This window comes from Zalophus californianus, chromosome 4, assembly GCF_009762305.2.
Source record: "Zalophus californianus isolate mZalCal1 chromosome 4, mZalCal1.pri.v2, whole genome shotgun sequence".
Taxonomy (NCBI): domain Eukaryota; kingdom Metazoa; phylum Chordata; class Mammalia; order Carnivora; family Otariidae; genus Zalophus; species Zalophus californianus.
The window spans coordinates 79,173,621-79,190,401 of NC_045598.1; the positions used below are offsets into that span (position 1 = coordinate 79,173,621).

The following is a 16,781-nucleotide window of genomic DNA, read 5'->3' on the forward strand; positions in this document are numbered from 1 at the left end:
TTTCCTAATATCATGCAGTGTTTCTGACTCAAAGGGTTTAGTGGGAACTTGATTCAGGTGAAAGCAATACCAGCTTCTGAAGGGGAAGGTGGTTCTCTTTCATCCAGATCATCTGCCGAAGACATGGTTCCACTGGATGGAGTTCGTGGAAGTTTTCGATGAAAGTCTCCTAAAAGAAAATTGTGAATACAATCACCTGACCATTCACTCTAGAATTTAAGAAATGGGTGATGACAATATTTTTTGAATAACACAAGTCATACTATTTTGTGGGCTACAACACAAAAAGCTGCTTCCATTCTCAGACTTTAGATATAGGGAACTCTGGTATTTATTACTAGGAACAAAAAGAGAATTCAACCAAACCTGACTTTTCCAAATACATTCTGCCAACTTCTGATAGAGATTATATGCTCTACAAGGACAGGGAGTATTTTCTATTCATGTCTTACACCTACTATCTAACAAAGTGACTGGCACAATGGTAAACTGTCATTAAATGCCTGTTGAATTACAAAGAAATGTATACAAAAATAATATACAAAAATCTAATGAATACAGCCATGCTTCAGTAACATCACATTCAGGTTACGAGGAGGATGGGAGAGCAGGAAGCAGGAATAAAGACCCCCGGCGGGGCGCTGAGAGCACAGGACACATGCCATGTCAGCAAAGGACGCTGCATGGGTCTCAAGAGCGGCCAGACTAGGGCATGAGCTTTCTTTGCTCCCTGCAGATCGTACAAACAGGGCTCTATCTCTCCAAGTGGAAGATCTCACTTATCTCAAGGCCTTCATGAGTTTAAGGCTGAGAGTTAGAAAAGGTTTTACAGATGATTTCAACCAACATCTTTCCCCAAAAAAGATTCCTCTTCAAAATATGCCGAAGAGGCAGGCGGTCATCTAGTTTTTGCTTTGAATGTGTTCTCAGTGACTGAGAAATCTGAGGTCCCACGTTCCATTTCGAACTATTCTAACTGTAAAATGGCTTCCTTATATTTTTTGAGCAGCAACCTGCCTGCCTATGAATCCCGGCCTTTGGTCCCCGTTCTCCCTGAAGGAGCAGATGAGAACTGTCACTTTAATCCCTTCCCACTCCAGGATGTGAGGACGGCTGTCATGTCCCCCAGTTCCCTTGTTCCCAGGTCAGGCCTCCCCAGGTCTTCACCACCATTTATCATGTAACTAGTTTTCAAATTCTTGTCTTTATCACACGAAGTCTTATGAGATTCCAAATAATTGAGGGCTTGCTCTAGAATGGGTCTTAATTTGTGGGGATAGCTACAACCGTCTTGTTTTTACAAAGTTAATTACAAATACTCAGGTAAGTATTTAGGCTCACATCTTCAGGGCGTCACTTGCACGGAGCTAGTTTTAAAGGAAGACACAAAGTAAGCTACAAACCCCAATGCTGCATGGAAGTTATTTCTAACTTTAAATTTCAAGAGACTTATTTACATGACTAAGTTTCTGTAATAAATAGAACACTATTAAAAAATGCCTTGGACTTTTGAGGTAGGTGAAATCTTATAACATATATCCCACCATGCCAAGGACCCTAGGAGAAGGGCCGGAAGAACAGGCCTGGAGCAGTCTTTGGTAGGAGAGTGGAGGAGAAAGAATGTCCCAGTAAGAATCTCATGGGTTCAAATGCTACCTTCTTTTCCCGCTAGCTGTATTACCTACGGCAAGTTAGCCTCTTTGAAGCCACCAAGGGAGAATTCAACACATCTATCCTGCCTCTCTAAGGAGCATGGGACTGACTCTCTTTATTAAAGTACCTTTTAAGGTACATTTATAAAAACTGAATAATCACAGGCACAAAATTGGTGTTAACTGTACTGTTCATCACAGCAATTAACTACAAAACAATCTAAAAGGTATAGTTATGTTCAAAGAATGGAATACTATATATAGTATAAAATAAAGATATATAAAGAGAGCTATTCACATCGATATGGATCTTAAAAAAAAGATGAAAGAAGTCACACAAAAAATGGTATAATTCCATCTGTATAACATTCCGAAGAGGGAAAAGCTCAAGTAGTAAAACACTGAAAACAGCTAGAGAATGACTGACAAAATCCAGGATGATGGGTCTGTTCTGGTGGGCAGCAGGGCAAGGTTTTCAAGGAGGTGTCCAGAGGGTCCTTCTAATGTACTGATAATGTTTTATTTCTTATAGGCTGGGTGGTAAATATATGTGGGTTTGCCTCTGTATTTTTTTTTTAAGCTGAACAGGTATACGTACATACTCCTCTCTAGGAGACAGTTCATTAAAAAAATAAGGTAGCTAAAATATATCCCCCAAAAGGACTATTTCATTGAATTCTCTCTGCTAGACTTAAATGCTTATGTACCTGGACTTATTGATTCAGAATCCAGAGATCTAGATTCACTGCTTCCTCCAGTGCTCTCAGAGTCACTAAACATCCCAAATGTCCATGACCTTATAAAAGAAGGACCTTTAAGAAAAGAATATTTAAAGTCAAACGTGGCTACAGACGGATTTCATGAGGTGAAATACTGATATTACATAAAATGAGACAAGTCAAATTTAACAGTGATCGACAGTCGACTTTAACACACAGGCACAGTGCTTACAACTGTGAATAAGGCCTCATGAAGTTTTCATTCAAGGCCTGATTTTTAAATTCCAGAGTTGCAACTCATTTAGTAATCACATTTAAACAACTTGCTCTCTCACCATCAGTGCTCTCTTGAATGTGAAAGTTTACCTGTGACATCAGCACTATTGGAGCATCTGTCCTCTTCAATCTTACTAGCACTGTCAGGAAGGCGCACTACGTCCTCTAACGAGTCGGTAGGTCTGTATCCAGAAGTGTGGGGACTATTTGTTAATGGTTTATTTACATTCCTAAGAAAAACCCAAATAAAACTCATCATTTAGAAGAATGACTAATACCCAGCCTATTTTATTCTATTTTCAGAAAAATCTGTTACATCTGAACAGAGTAATTAAATAGTAAGAAAAAGCCTTATTACATGGTTCAACTTCTTAGAGGAAATGTGAACAAAATTTATTCATCATTTGAACTTATTACAGCTGAAACATGGAAAAGAGTAGCAAAAGTATGGTCAATAATTCATGTCATGGTTAAGCTTTTCTAATTATCACCTCTATGGAAAATGTAGGCTGTTAAATCTGTGGACATTCAAAACAGATACGACCATGATTTCCCATTCTCAAAGGATTTCTAAATCTCAAAGAATTTAGCTCTGTGTCAAAACAAAAAGTGTTACTCTTAAGTGAGTTACATCTGAATATAAAAAAAAGTTCAGAAAGTTTTAAAGTCAATCCTGCCAATGTTAGAAAAGATACCACCTACTACCAGATAGGAACTTAGCAATAAAGGTTTTATCTTTTGAAATAATTGCATCTACACATTCTTACCCATCAACTTTTTCTTCGTCGGCTGCATTTGTGGCCTTGACAAACTCACTGTACTCTTGGCCTGGGTCATAGAGTTTGGCACTATCACAGAGAGACTGTAAATTGTTTGCAAGGGAGGCTGCCTGTAGGTGTTGCATCTGGAAGAGGTTAACTGTCACCTATGGTCACAGACAGAGACAAAAGGCAAAATAACTTCTGCTATACAGAATGCTGTATAAATATACATTGATTTCAAAAGAAAAAAAGATCATACAGTGAAGCACAGAACACTGAATATCATTGTGAGCATACTACATTGTCTGACTTTGTGCGAAGTGCAGATCAGGAAGAAAAAAAAAACAAAACAGTTGTAATCCAATATCTAGGAGTAATCATTGCCAGCAAAACTGGCTTTAAACTGCAAAGTTCAAAAATACATCCCCATGTCCCTACTGGTTCATAATTTTAGCAGACAGATGTGTTTTTGAGGATTCCCAGCTCCATACTCTTGAGGGTCTGACCATAACGCTCTAAACTCTTAAGTGAAAAACATAAGGGAAAACATTTCAATCAGAGCACAATTATTTTGACTTTTACTTTTTCAATCCTATAAAAATAAAAATGCTTTATAACTTTCCCCAAATTATTCAGCCTCTCACTTACCTAATAGAAACACTAAAGAGTGAACCCCCATGGGGTAGATCCTGCAGGACTTGCTTGGCATCTTAACTGAGGTGGCTCACAGGTACCTCAAAAATCATCCTGCCTTTAGATTTTTTTGTGCCTCAATCTGTTCCCTGAGTCAGGAACTTAGACTTTTCTTCTAGGTCCTCTATCTCACACAGGGACCTAAGTGCCTCATAAAGGGGAAATGACCGAATGTATAGTAATAAAAAGTTTTATTAGCCAAAGTCATACTATAATTCTGTTCGTTTTCTGGGACTGCTCACTCGAGCACACAGGACTTCCAACTCTATGCCCAGCTTTCATCACCTACAGCAAATTTTTAGTTCCTCCACTGGCACATGGATTAGTGCAAATATTTAGGATAGCTGTTCAAACAGAATTTTAATTTCAAATAATGGGGAAAGTTTCTTTCATATAAATTAGCAATAATCTAAAATAAATTTGGTTCAGTGTAATTCTCTATCCTGTATGACTTTAAAGATAAATTTCTCTTGAATGTACTTTAAAATAAAACAAAAAACTCTTGTTCTAATTCTTTCCATTCTTCAAAGCCCATTGATTGGTTAGGTCTTTAGTGACTGGCCTGGTCATTTCTTCTTCCTCTCAGTAATGTAATTATGATCTTTATCCCCTACCCTCCAATACTTCATAATTCAAGACAATTTTAGATATTCAGAAGTAATCTTTGATGTCCATGATATAACTTAAAATTTTGCTGGGATATAAATATGATTTGTGTAACTTCCCTAAGATAGTGAGAGAAACTGAATGTCTAGAATCTTTGTATCTCAAATAATTTTGTTTTCTCTGCAATCAGATATGTGATATGTCCTAGAGTGAAAATAAAAAAAATCAGATTTGGGGGTGTGTAGTCTGGAAAAAGCATTCAGGAAAGGAAGATAACAATTACCTTTAAATATTTAAAGGGTTATTTTGTAGAAGAGGGATTATAGCAGTATGGTATAACTTGAAAGGTCCACAAGAAAATGGATTTTCTTTTTAGCTCAATATAAAAATTATATTAATTTTGGAGTTGTCACATCCAGGCTAAATAATCATTCAGCAAGACAGCACAGTATTTAAGAGCACAGGTTCTGAAGTCATTCAACCAAGTTCTATCCTAGCTTTACAATTTACATGCCAGGTGACCTTGATCAAGTTATTTGTAACTTCTCTAAGCAAATGCTTCATAAAAAGTTAATGTGCAAATGAATCATGGGCAGGATTCTTGTTCAAAATGCAGTTTCTGATTCCAAAAGTCTGACTTGAAACCCAAGATTCTGCATTCCTCATAGGCTCCCAAGGTAATGAGAATGTGATGGGCCCAAGGACCACATTTTGAGAAGAAAGGTTTTCTAAACTTTAGTTTCTCCACCAGTAAGATGGAGCTAAAAACAGTTATATTTACCTAATGGGATTGTGTGAGATTTATGTGAGTTAATGTAGGCGAAGAACTTAATACACTGGCAGGTACATACTCAGTCTTAGCTATCATGAGCTACTGTCTGAGGTGAAAAGGACTTGTCAAGTGTAAAGGCTGGCTTACGTAACTCATAATGTAATTTTGAATCCTGGGATTTTTATAATTCTTTTAAATCACTTTGCTAAAATTGGGTCTCTAAATTAATCACACATTAATTGGAATTTGGTAAATGAATGAGATACAATTTTAAATACTTGGGAACATTTTATGGAGAGTTTCTGATTCAAATGGAAATAGGCTCACCGCCCCCCCAGCCCCCATTTCCCACTGAATTCTCAACTTTCTGAGAATTCTGAAAAGTAAATGGTAGCAGGCAGATTGTGGAAAGAAACAAATCAAGGTATGAGCAATCCAGGGATATGCTTCCTGTTATTTCTTTTGCTACTGTTTCCCAGCCAATACTGAACTCCTATTCAAAGACTTGTGATTGAAAGAGTGGGGGGAAACCCACTGGTTTTTGTCTGTTTTCTCTTGTCCCCCAGCCCCAAAGCAAGTCCCAAGCGCTAAGATGTGGTGCTGTGGCTCCAATAGGAGTAGCCACTGAACAGACATCTACAACTTCGAGGGGAATTCTTCTCTAGAACCAGATAAACTGGATCTGAAGAGTGAGGGGTCTGAACTCCCTATTGGTTTTTGTCTTTATCCTTTCCCTACTTGGCCCTCAATAGCAGCAGAGTAGGCTAAGTTTCACAACTAGAAGACTTGGAAGGGATTCCTTAGGAGCTGTAGAGTGAACCTAACTAGATCAAATGCCTGCCCAAAATTTAAAAACTCAACATTCAATATAGGTTAGAAAGATGACCCTGAGTCACATAAGGTAATATGGAGAAGTCCAGAATATCATCCAAAATTACTTGTTACATGAAGGACCAGGAAATCTCATCAACACGCAAGAGAAAAGACAATAAACGCACTAACCCTGAGATGACTCACCTATTTGGATTATCAGATAAAGACTTTAAAGCCGCTATTATGACGGTTTGAATACTTAAGGGCAAATAATCTTAAAACATGGTAAGACTGAAGTCGCAGCACAGAAATGGAAGATATAAAAAAGAATAAAATACCCCAAACAAAAAAATTCACTGTTTTGACTGTATAGGAAAATAAGAGATAACAAAAGAAAGAGTCAGTGAACTTGAAGATAGATCAACAGAACAACCACCAAGAGAAAAGATTAGGGAGAAAAAAAAACACCCCCCTCAAACCCATAGAATAAAAACAAAGGTCTAAAATTTGAGGCACTGGAGTCTTAGAGGAAGAGCACAGAGTGCTACAAAAAAAATTTTGAAGACACAATAGCTGAAAACTTCCCAAATATTATGAGTCAAACCTGCAGATTTAAGAAGCTCAGGGAACCCAAAACAGAACAAATTCAACAAAATTCATACCCAAATAAACTGTAATCAAAATGTTGAAAACCAAAGACAAAGAAAAAAAATCTTGCAAGCAAAAAACAAAAAAAAACCTCCAACACATTGCACATTGAGAAAGCAATAATTCAAATGACTATGGATTTCTCATTAGAAACACAGAGGCCAGAAGGCAGTGGAAGGACATTTTTAAAGTGCTGAAAGAAAAGAACTAAATTCTTTATCAAATGAAAATGTCCTTCAGGAATAAAGATGAAATAAAGAAATAAAGAAATGTCTTTATTTCTCAGATGAAATACAGAATTCACCACCAGAAGACCTGCTACAACAGAAATGCTAAAGTAAGTTCAGAAAAGAGAGAAATGATATCAAAGGGAAAGAACTGTAGAAATGGAAGAGTAGAAACAAATGGTAAATATCTAGGTAATTAAAAAAGATGACTTCTCTTCTCTAAAATATGTGACTTTTGAAAGCAAAAATTATAAGATTGTCTGGTGAGGCTTTCAAAGTATATAGATGTAACATACACATATCAATTACAACCCAAAACAAGTAAAAGGGACTTATATGGTGGGACTATGTGGTTCCTACATTCCACTTGAAGGGGTAAAATGTTAGTTCTAAATAGGCCAGTGAAAAGTTTTTATAAATATAGCCCTAGTGCAACCATTAAAAAGAAAAAAAAAACCATAAAAAGAGATATAGTCAAAAGCTCAGTAAATTAAAATGTAGATAATAAAATGTGAATAAGCGTTTTAGATAAATTAAAATGTAACTCTAATACATAAATAAAAATAGATCAAATCTGTAATATAAATTATATGTAATTCTAAAAAATTATCAATTTATCCAATATAAGGCAGCAAAAGGGAAACAAATGAAGAAAACATAAGGTACAAACAGAAAAAGAGAAAAGTAGGCCTAAATGTGAACATACATTTGCATTAAATATAAACTAAATATTTCACTTAAAAGATATAGATTATCAAAACAGATTTTTTTTTTTTTTTTAGAGAGAGTGAGTGAGAGAAAGCATGAGAGGGGAGAGGGTCAGAGGGAGAAACAGACTCCCCGCTGAGCCAGGAGCCCGATGTGGGACTCAATCCCAGGACTCCAGGATCATGACCTGAGCTGAAGGCAGTCGCCTAACCAACTGAGGCACCCAGGTGCCCCCAAAACCGATTTTTAAAAAAAATCAAGACTGAACTATATGCTATGTAAGAAATTCACTTTATTTTTTTCTCTCTTTTTTTGTTATGTTAATCACCATACATTACATCATTAGTTTTTGACGTAGTGTTCCATGATTCATTGTTTGCATATAACACCCAGTGCTCCATGCAGAACGTGCCCTCCTTAATACCCATCACCAGGCTAACCCATCCCCCCACCCCCCTCCCCTCTAGAACCCTCAGTTTGTTTCTCAGAGTCCATAGTCTCTCATGGTTCGTCTCCCCCTCTGATTTCACTTTTAAATATAATGATAAAACTCAAAGTAGAAGAATGGAAAAAGATATACCATACCATGAAAAAAATAATTGAAAGAAAACTGAAACAGCTACATCAGTATTAAATGAAGACTAAAAGCAATAAAAATTACCAGGATAAAAAGAGACATTTCATAAAAATAAAAGGATTAATTCACCAAGAATATGTAACAATTACTAATGCACAAGCAACTGAGTTTCAAAATTCATAAAGCAAAAACTGATAGAACTAAAAGTATACAGTATATTGAAGACTTCAAAACTCCTTTCTCTGAATAAACTGGTTACCAGAGGGGAAGTGGGTAGGGGGTGGGTTAAATAGGTGAGTGGAATTAAGGGGCGCGCTTGTTGTGATGAGCACTGGGTATTGTATGGAAGTGTTCAATCACTGTATGGTACACCTGAAACTGATACTACACTGTATGTTGATTAACTGGGATTTAAATAAAAACTTAAAAAAACAACCCTCATTTCTCTGTAACTGATAGAAGTAAAAAGTAAGTCAAGGATATAGAAGAAATAAATAGCACTGTAAACCAACAATAACCAATTGACATTTACATTTACCAAATACCCCAGCCAACAAGAGCAGAACACACATTTTGAAAAGTATATGCATGGAACATTCACCATGATAGACCATATGCTGAATCATAAAACAAACCATAACAAATCTAAGAAAATTGAAATTATATAAAACATTTCTCTCATCATAACAGAATTAAACTAGAAATCAGTATCAGGAATTTATCCAGAAAATTCTCAAATACTTGGAAATTAAACAATCAGCTTCTATACTATCCATAGGTCAAAGATGAAGTCTCACGGGAAATTAGGAAATATTTTATATTGAACAAAAATAGAAATACAAAATTCAAAATTTGTGTGATTTAGATAAGAGTGCTTAGAGAGAAATCTAAATGATTAAATATTTATATTACAAAAGCAGGGAGGTCTCAATGAACAATCTAAGCTTCCACCATCAAGAAACTAAAAAGAAAAGCAAAATAAACCCAAAGCAAGCTGAAATAAATAAAATTTTAAAAATAATAGAGAAACCAATGAAAATTAAAAGCTAGTTCTTTGAAAAGGTCAGTAAAATTGATAAACCTCTATCTAGCCAGACTAACCAGAGAGAGAAAGAGAGAAGGTACAAATTACCAACATCAGGAATCAAAGAGAGGATATTATTACAGCCTACTGAGTCACTGAAAGGGTAAAGAAAAACCATAAACAACTCTGTGCACATAAATTAGACAACTGGGACAAAAGGGACTGATTCCATGAAAGCCACAAACTACCAAAATTCACCCAAAAAGAAATAATTAACTTGAATAGATTTATTCTCAAAAGAAATTGAATACAGAGTGAAAAATCTTCCAAAACTGAAAACCCCAAGCCCAGATACTTTCACCAGGGAATGCCATCAAACAACTGAAGAAATAACACCAATTCTATACAATCTCTTCCAGAATACTGACAGGAAGGAACACCTCCCTACTCATTTTACAAGGCCAGAATTACCCTGATACTAAACTAAAGACAATATAAGAAAAAAAAAAAACCCAGTAATAATATACCAATGTCTTTTATTAACAGAGAAGAAAAAGAAAAAAATACTCAACAAAATATTAGCAAATTGAATCCAGCAATAGATAAAAGTAACAATGCATCACAACCAAAAGCAGCTTATCCAGGAATGCAAGACTAGATCAGCACTCAAACATCAATGTAATCCATCATATTAATAGACTACAAAAGAAAAACTGTATTACCACATTAATCAAATGATGCAGAAAAAATCATTTGATAAAATCTAACATCTTTTTTAAAAAAAGCAGACACAATTATAAATGTTTATAATAATTTAATTAGCAAAAATTGCATCTTAAGTCCCGTAAACTGTACTTATATATTATTTGTTCAAAGATGTTCCTCTATCATATTTAGGTACACATATGGTATATAGTATGTAAAGGTACATATAAAGGAATAAAGAATATATGTACATATCTATTCAATATATACTGAAGCAGACAGTTTTGCTAGCTTATGCTGCAGTAACAAACAACCTCAAAATTTTCAGCAGTGGAAAAAAAAATTCAACACCTTCATCATAAAACTTACAGCAAACTAGGAAAAGGAGAAATTCCTTACCTGATAAAGGGCATCATCAAAAACCCTATAGTTATCATCGTATGTAATAGTGAAAGACTAAGTGCTTTGCCCTTAAATAGTCCAGAAGAAGACGAGGATACCTTCTCTCCCCCAATCCTATTCAATAACGAACTGGAAGCTCTAGCCAGTGCAGAAAGAAAAAGAAGTAAGAGGAATACAGATTGGAAAGGAAGAAATAAAACTGTCCCTATTTGTAGTTAACATAATGTTCTATGTAGAAAACCCCAATGAGTCTACAAAAAAAGTTCCAGAACTATTTAGTTTTAGCAAGTTTGCAAGATACAAGATCAACATACAAAAATCATTTGTATTTCTAAATACTAACAATGAACAAATGAAATGTGAAATTGAAGAAATGTGTGTGCAGATACATACACATAAATTATATGTGGTATATATTTATCTTTTGATTTATTTGTATGTCACATTCACAATACCTGCTCAAATACATACATACACACATAGGTTTAAATCTAACAAAACATGTGAAAGACTTCTATGTTGAAAACTACAAAGTGCTGATTAAAAAAATATCATGTATCTAAATAAATGGAGAGACATACTGTCTTCATCAATTGAACAACTCTATATAGTTAAGATGCTACATATTACAGTCAATTCTTCCCATCTGATCTAAGATTTAACACAATTCCAATTAGAATGTTAGCAGGATTTGTTTGTAGATACTGCAAGCTGATTCCAATGTTTTTATGGGCAAACAATCTTAAATACTCAAAACAATTCTGAAAAAAAAAGTTGAAAATTCACACTACCTGATTTTATTTTATTTTTTTTTAAAGAATTTATTTATTTGACAGAGAGAGACACAGGGAGAGAGGGAACACAAGCAGGGGGAGTGGGAGAGGGAGAAGCAGGCTTCCCGTGGAGCAGGGAGCCCGATCCCAGGACCCTGGGATCATGACCTGAGCCGAAGGCAGATGCTTAACGACTGAGCCACCCAGGTATCCCTACCTGATTTTAAGACTTGCTATAAAACAACAGTAATCAACACAGTAGTAGAGTTTGGGCCAAATGACAGGTACATATAACCATGGAACAGAATAGAGAATCTAGAAATTGACCTTTTATAAAAATATGGTCAATTTATTTTTGACAAAGATGCAAAGACAAATCAATGGAGATGGCACAAAGTTTTCAACAAATGGTACTGGAACAAGTGGACATCTGTATTAATAATGTTTTTTATTTTCCGTATTTTATAATGTTTTGACATCTTAAAAAGTTTGCCGGCTGGGGAGAGTCTGCTCCTCCCAGGGCTAACCAATTCTTAGCACAGGTGTGGGGAGTAGTGGGGGGCATGTCTTTCATATGCAACCCAAACAACCTCATTATCTAATTCTCACACACCAAGTTATTATTGTCTCCTGCTCTGAATCATCCCAGGGCCGGGTACCAAGCAACTAGAGACCATCAAGCTAGCCAATCCTATACTGCTTATCCTGCCCCACCTTGTCTTTCCCTTGGAAACCCCAATAAAGGCTCTATACTCAGCTTTCCCCTCACTCCTGCCTCTGCTTCACCAAACCTGGTACTTCTGTGGCCCTACGTGGCACAGCATCGTCCCCTTCTCTCAGAAAATATAAGTAAGCAATTCACCCTTTCAGTAACATTGACCTCTCCATGTCAGCATTCAGTCACCTCCATAAATTAAAATCCCACAGGCATAATTTTAACACAACATTTATATGCAAAAATTAAACCTCAACCTATATTTCACACCTTACATAAAAATTAAGTCAAAATAGATCATATATCAATGTCAAACTATAAACTTTTTAGTAGAAAACATAGGAGAGAAGTCTTTGTGACACTGAAACTCTCTTAGCTATAATATGAAAAGCATGACACATAAAAGAAGAAATTGGTAAGTTAGATTCCATCAAAATTATAACCTTTTTCCCCCTGAAACAAGCTGCTAAAAGAATAAAGAGAAGTTTCAGACTGGAAGACAAAATATGCAAGCTCAATAATAAAAAAAAAAAAAAACCACAAATCAATTTAAAAAATTGACAAAATAGAGACTACAAATAAGTCCTTGAAAAGATGCTCAATATCATTAGTCACTCCAGAAGCACAAATTAAAATAACTACCACTACACACATATTAGAACAGTTAAAATATAACAACAACCAACAAGTATTGTCAAGGATGCAGAACAATCGGAACTCTCATATATTACTGGTTAGAATGAAAATGTTATGGCCATTCTGGAAAACAATTTGGCAATTTCTTACAAAGTTAAACAGACATTTACCATAACATCCAGTAATCTCACTCCTAGGTGCTTACCCTAGAAATACGAAAACTCATGTTCACACAAAAACTTGTATACAAATATTCATAGCAACTCTATATTCACAATCACCAAAAACTGGAAACAACACAGATGTCCAACTGATGAATGGATAAACACTGTGGTACATTCATATAATGGAATATTATTCAGCAATAAAAAGAAATGAACTATTGATACAGGCATAACATTGATGAATCTCAAAGACATTATGCTGAGTAAAAGAAGCCAGTCCCCAAGTCACATACTATAGGATTCCATTTATATGACACTCTGGAAAAGATCAAGCTATAAAGATGGAGAACATATCAATATTTGCCAGGGGTTTAAGGGTGGGTAGAGAATTTGACTACAAAGGGACAGCATGAACAAAATTTTTTGGAGTGATGGAATTCTTCTGAATCCTGATTGTGGTTACACAAATTTACACATGTGTTAAAACTTGTGAAATGTACATCAAAAAAAGGTATTTGATATATAAACTTTTTATAAAAGTCATTTTAAAGAGGCAAATGAAAACCCTTGAGGGAAGGATGCGTTTTTGTTTTGTTTTGTTTTTTAAGATTTTATTTATTTGAGAGAGAGAGTGAGAGAGAGAGCAGGGGAGAGGGGAGAGAGTCAGAGGGAGAAGCAGACTCCCCACTGAGCGGGGAGCCCGATGTGGGACTCGAACCTGGGACTCCAGGATCATGACTTGAGCTGAAGGCAGTCGCTTAACCAACTGAGCCACCCAGGCGCCCGTGTTGGTTTTTTTTTTTTAAATAAGCCACTGAGTTTAATTTTAATATTTAGTTTACTCAGATTTTGAAGAACCAATCTCATAGTGCTGAAAGAAGTTTCAAGAGTCAAATCCATTTTGTCAACCAAGCCAAGAAAGACAGTGGCTTAGAGGCAATTTCAAACTCTCAGACTTCAGTTTTAATTGGACAAATCATCAATCCACCAGTTGGGGGACCAGATAAAAAATGTAACTCAAAGCATTTACCACTATTAAAAGCTGAAAGTCAGTTTCCAAATCCAAATGTTGCAATAATCTCAGAAATTAAATCCCTTAAGAATCATGACTCATCAAGAATCCCTCTTCCCTTCCGCAGATATTTAGACCCTTTCTTGCCCCGGGCCTTCAAAATACTGAACAAAATACTTACAGCTTTAAGGGTAAGATCACACTGAAAAACAAGTTTCTGGAGTTGTGTTAAAATTTCTCTTTTGGTATTTTCTAGATCATTTCGTCTCTCTTCAACATTTGTCACACAAACTTTGTAGAACTCATTTGCTTCTTCTACCTTTAAGAATATCACAGAAAAAAAATAACACTGATCACTAGAATTTATATTTTAAAACAAATACTTATAATAAAACTCAATGGAAAAATTAAAAAGACTTTTTACATAAAAACTATGAAATAGTCTGTTTTAAATAGAATATTTCTAAAGGTAACAATTTGTTCTGGTCAGTGACTCAGGCACTTGACTTTAATGTATGGTATACTGTCTACAAGATAAATGACTACTTCTATTTAACAGCCTTTTCTATTTATATTTACCATTTTCTATATAATCTTGCAGAATTCATCAAATTATATTTCATAAGCAATATAAAGCTCCAGCCTAGCTTTGCTATCAGGTACTAGAATTAGCGCACATATACACCCAGTTGCCTAAAAGGTGAACTTCCTGAACAATGAAGTAAAAAATATTAAACTACTGCCTTCTCTAAGATACTTTTTCAGAAAGAAAACCAAAGATTTAAAAGATAAGCAAAAATCTCTTGTATACTGGTTCTCAAAGTGTGGATCCCCATCACCACCAGCAGCAGCATCACCTGGGAATCTGTTAGAAGTGCAAGTCGTTTGGGGCCAACCCTAGAGCTACTGAATCGGACACTCTGGATGTGGGGCCCAGTAGCCTGTTTTAACAAGCCTTCCAGGCAACCCTGATGCATGCTAACATTTGAGAACTGAAGCCTTAGCAGATTATTGCTAATTCAACTTGCAAATAACAACAAAGATGATTACTTTTTGAAGAGCTTCCTCTTCCAGCCTTCGCTTTCTTTCTAGCTGCTTGTTGAGATTTTTTACTAATCCACCACTTGAGCACATATGCTCCTCTTCTGCACGGAACATGGAAGATTTTGCCTTTTCATACTCATCTTGACGTTGCATGCATAACAATTTTGCCTTTTTAAGAGCAGTCTCTGTTTCCAGCTATACAGGAAAAAAAAAGACTATTAAATACAGAATAAGAAACAAACCCTAATGTATAAGTTTCATTAGCATATTCAACAAGATAGTTAAAACAAGCATTTTAGAAAAACTACAGAGTAAGGTATGCATCTTCCAGGGTGGATGCTTATTACATACCGCAGATGATTTCAGATGTTCACAAGTAGGCAGATGAAACTCCATTATAATACTCACCATTTTATTTTGTTCCTGTTTCCAAAGTTCTTTTATTTCTTTCCTTTGTTTTTCCATTTCATTTTTCCTCCCAAGTAGAGGCTGTCAAGGGTATTTCAAAACAAGAAAGAAAAAAAAAAAAAGCTGTTTTCTAAAGGTATGCTGTTGTTAACAACAAAAAATGTGTATTATACACATAAATTTTTACCTGCACAAATTTGTTGGCTTGGAGTGCTGCAATTGTTTGTTGTAAAAGGTGACTGTTCTTTATATCATTAAGAAGAGCACTGGCAAATAGAGACTGCAGTGGCATAAACTCCTAGAATTTAAAATTGAAAAGTAAATTTTCCAATGGAAATAGCACTAGAGTTCTAGACCCCCCAACTACTCTTCTTCAGAGGGAGAAATTTTAAGTTTAGACATTTTCTGCAGACAAATGACTAGTCACAAAGATGACTATATGAGGAGGTACTGAAGAATATTAATTATAAAACTAGGTAGGCAAGACTAGTGGCTAACAAAACAACCAACATTTGTATAAAATTGTGAATTTCCTAGTTTTTTTTCCATAATGGGTCTCCACATTAAGTTTAAAAGGTCTTTATTTTGCCCAGCCAAAAGTTTAGCATTTCACTTCTTTCCTATATTTAGTATACAAGTTTCTGACTTCCCAAGGCACTATCATGAGCTCATCTAGGTAACCTCTTTGTCCAATACCCTAGGAGGTCACTGAACACTTACCTGCATTCCAATGTTACTTCTAGTTGCCTCTGCCAACTTGACAATGTTTCTAGTGGACTCCAATTCTGAAAAGGTCAAAGAAAACATCAGAAGGTAAATTAACTTCTTTTTCCCCTCCATACTCTAAAATTATTTGTGATTCCCAAATTAAAGAGTGAGCACACATACTAGTCTGCATCAAATGATACTGTGATTCTTTTTTTTTAATAATTTTTTATTGTTATGTTAATCACCATACATTACATCATTAGTTTTTGATGTAGTGTTCCATGATTCATTGTTTGTGCATAACACCCAGTGCTCCACGCAGAATGTGCCCCCTTTAATACCCATCACCAGGCTAACCCATCCCCCGCCACCTCCCACCCCCCCACCCCCCCCCCCCATACTGTGATTCTTATCCAGAGTGCTCATCAAAACCAACTAGGACGGAGGGGGAGACGAACCATTAGAGACGATGGACTCTGAAAAACAAACTGAGGGTTCTAGAGGGGAGGGGGGTGGGGGGATGGGTTAGCCTGGTGATGGGTACTAAAGAGGGCACATTCTGCATGGAGCACTGGGTGTTATGCACAAACTATGAATCATGGAACACATCAAAAACTAATGATGTAATGTATGGTGATTAACATAACAATAAAAAATTATTAAAAAAAAACTAGGAAACTTTCAAAATATACATGCTTGGCCTAACTTCTCTTGGAGATGGGACCTAGGCCTGTGTAT

The 16,781-nt window shown here is 35.7% G+C and overlaps 1 protein-coding gene across 5 annotated transcripts in view; it reads right to left on the reverse strand.

The window, feature by feature from the left end:
- The window catches only part of ARHGAP29 (Rho GTPase activating protein 29), a 73,064-nt gene that overhangs the window by 12,349 nt on the left and 43,934 nt on the right, over positions 1-16,781 (reverse strand). For all 5 annotated transcript variants that reach the window (XM_027598426.2, XM_027598421.2, XM_027598413.2 and 2 more), the window contains 9 exons: positions 16,056-16,120; positions 15,523-15,633; positions 15,336-15,416; positions 14,934-15,122; positions 14,065-14,202; positions 3,415-3,572; positions 2,738-2,877; positions 2,360-2,464; positions 71-169 (listed from right to left, as the gene is read on the reverse strand). In XM_027598426.2, coding sequence (XP_027454227.1) covers positions 71-169; positions 2,360-2,464; positions 2,738-2,877; positions 3,415-3,572; positions 14,065-14,202; positions 14,934-15,122; positions 15,336-15,416; positions 15,523-15,633; positions 16,056-16,120 — 1,086 coding nt within the window. The remainder of the gene's footprint in view (positions 1-70; positions 170-2,359; positions 2,465-2,737; positions 2,878-3,414; positions 3,573-14,064; positions 14,203-14,933; positions 15,123-15,335; positions 15,417-15,522; positions 15,634-16,055; positions 16,121-16,781) is intronic.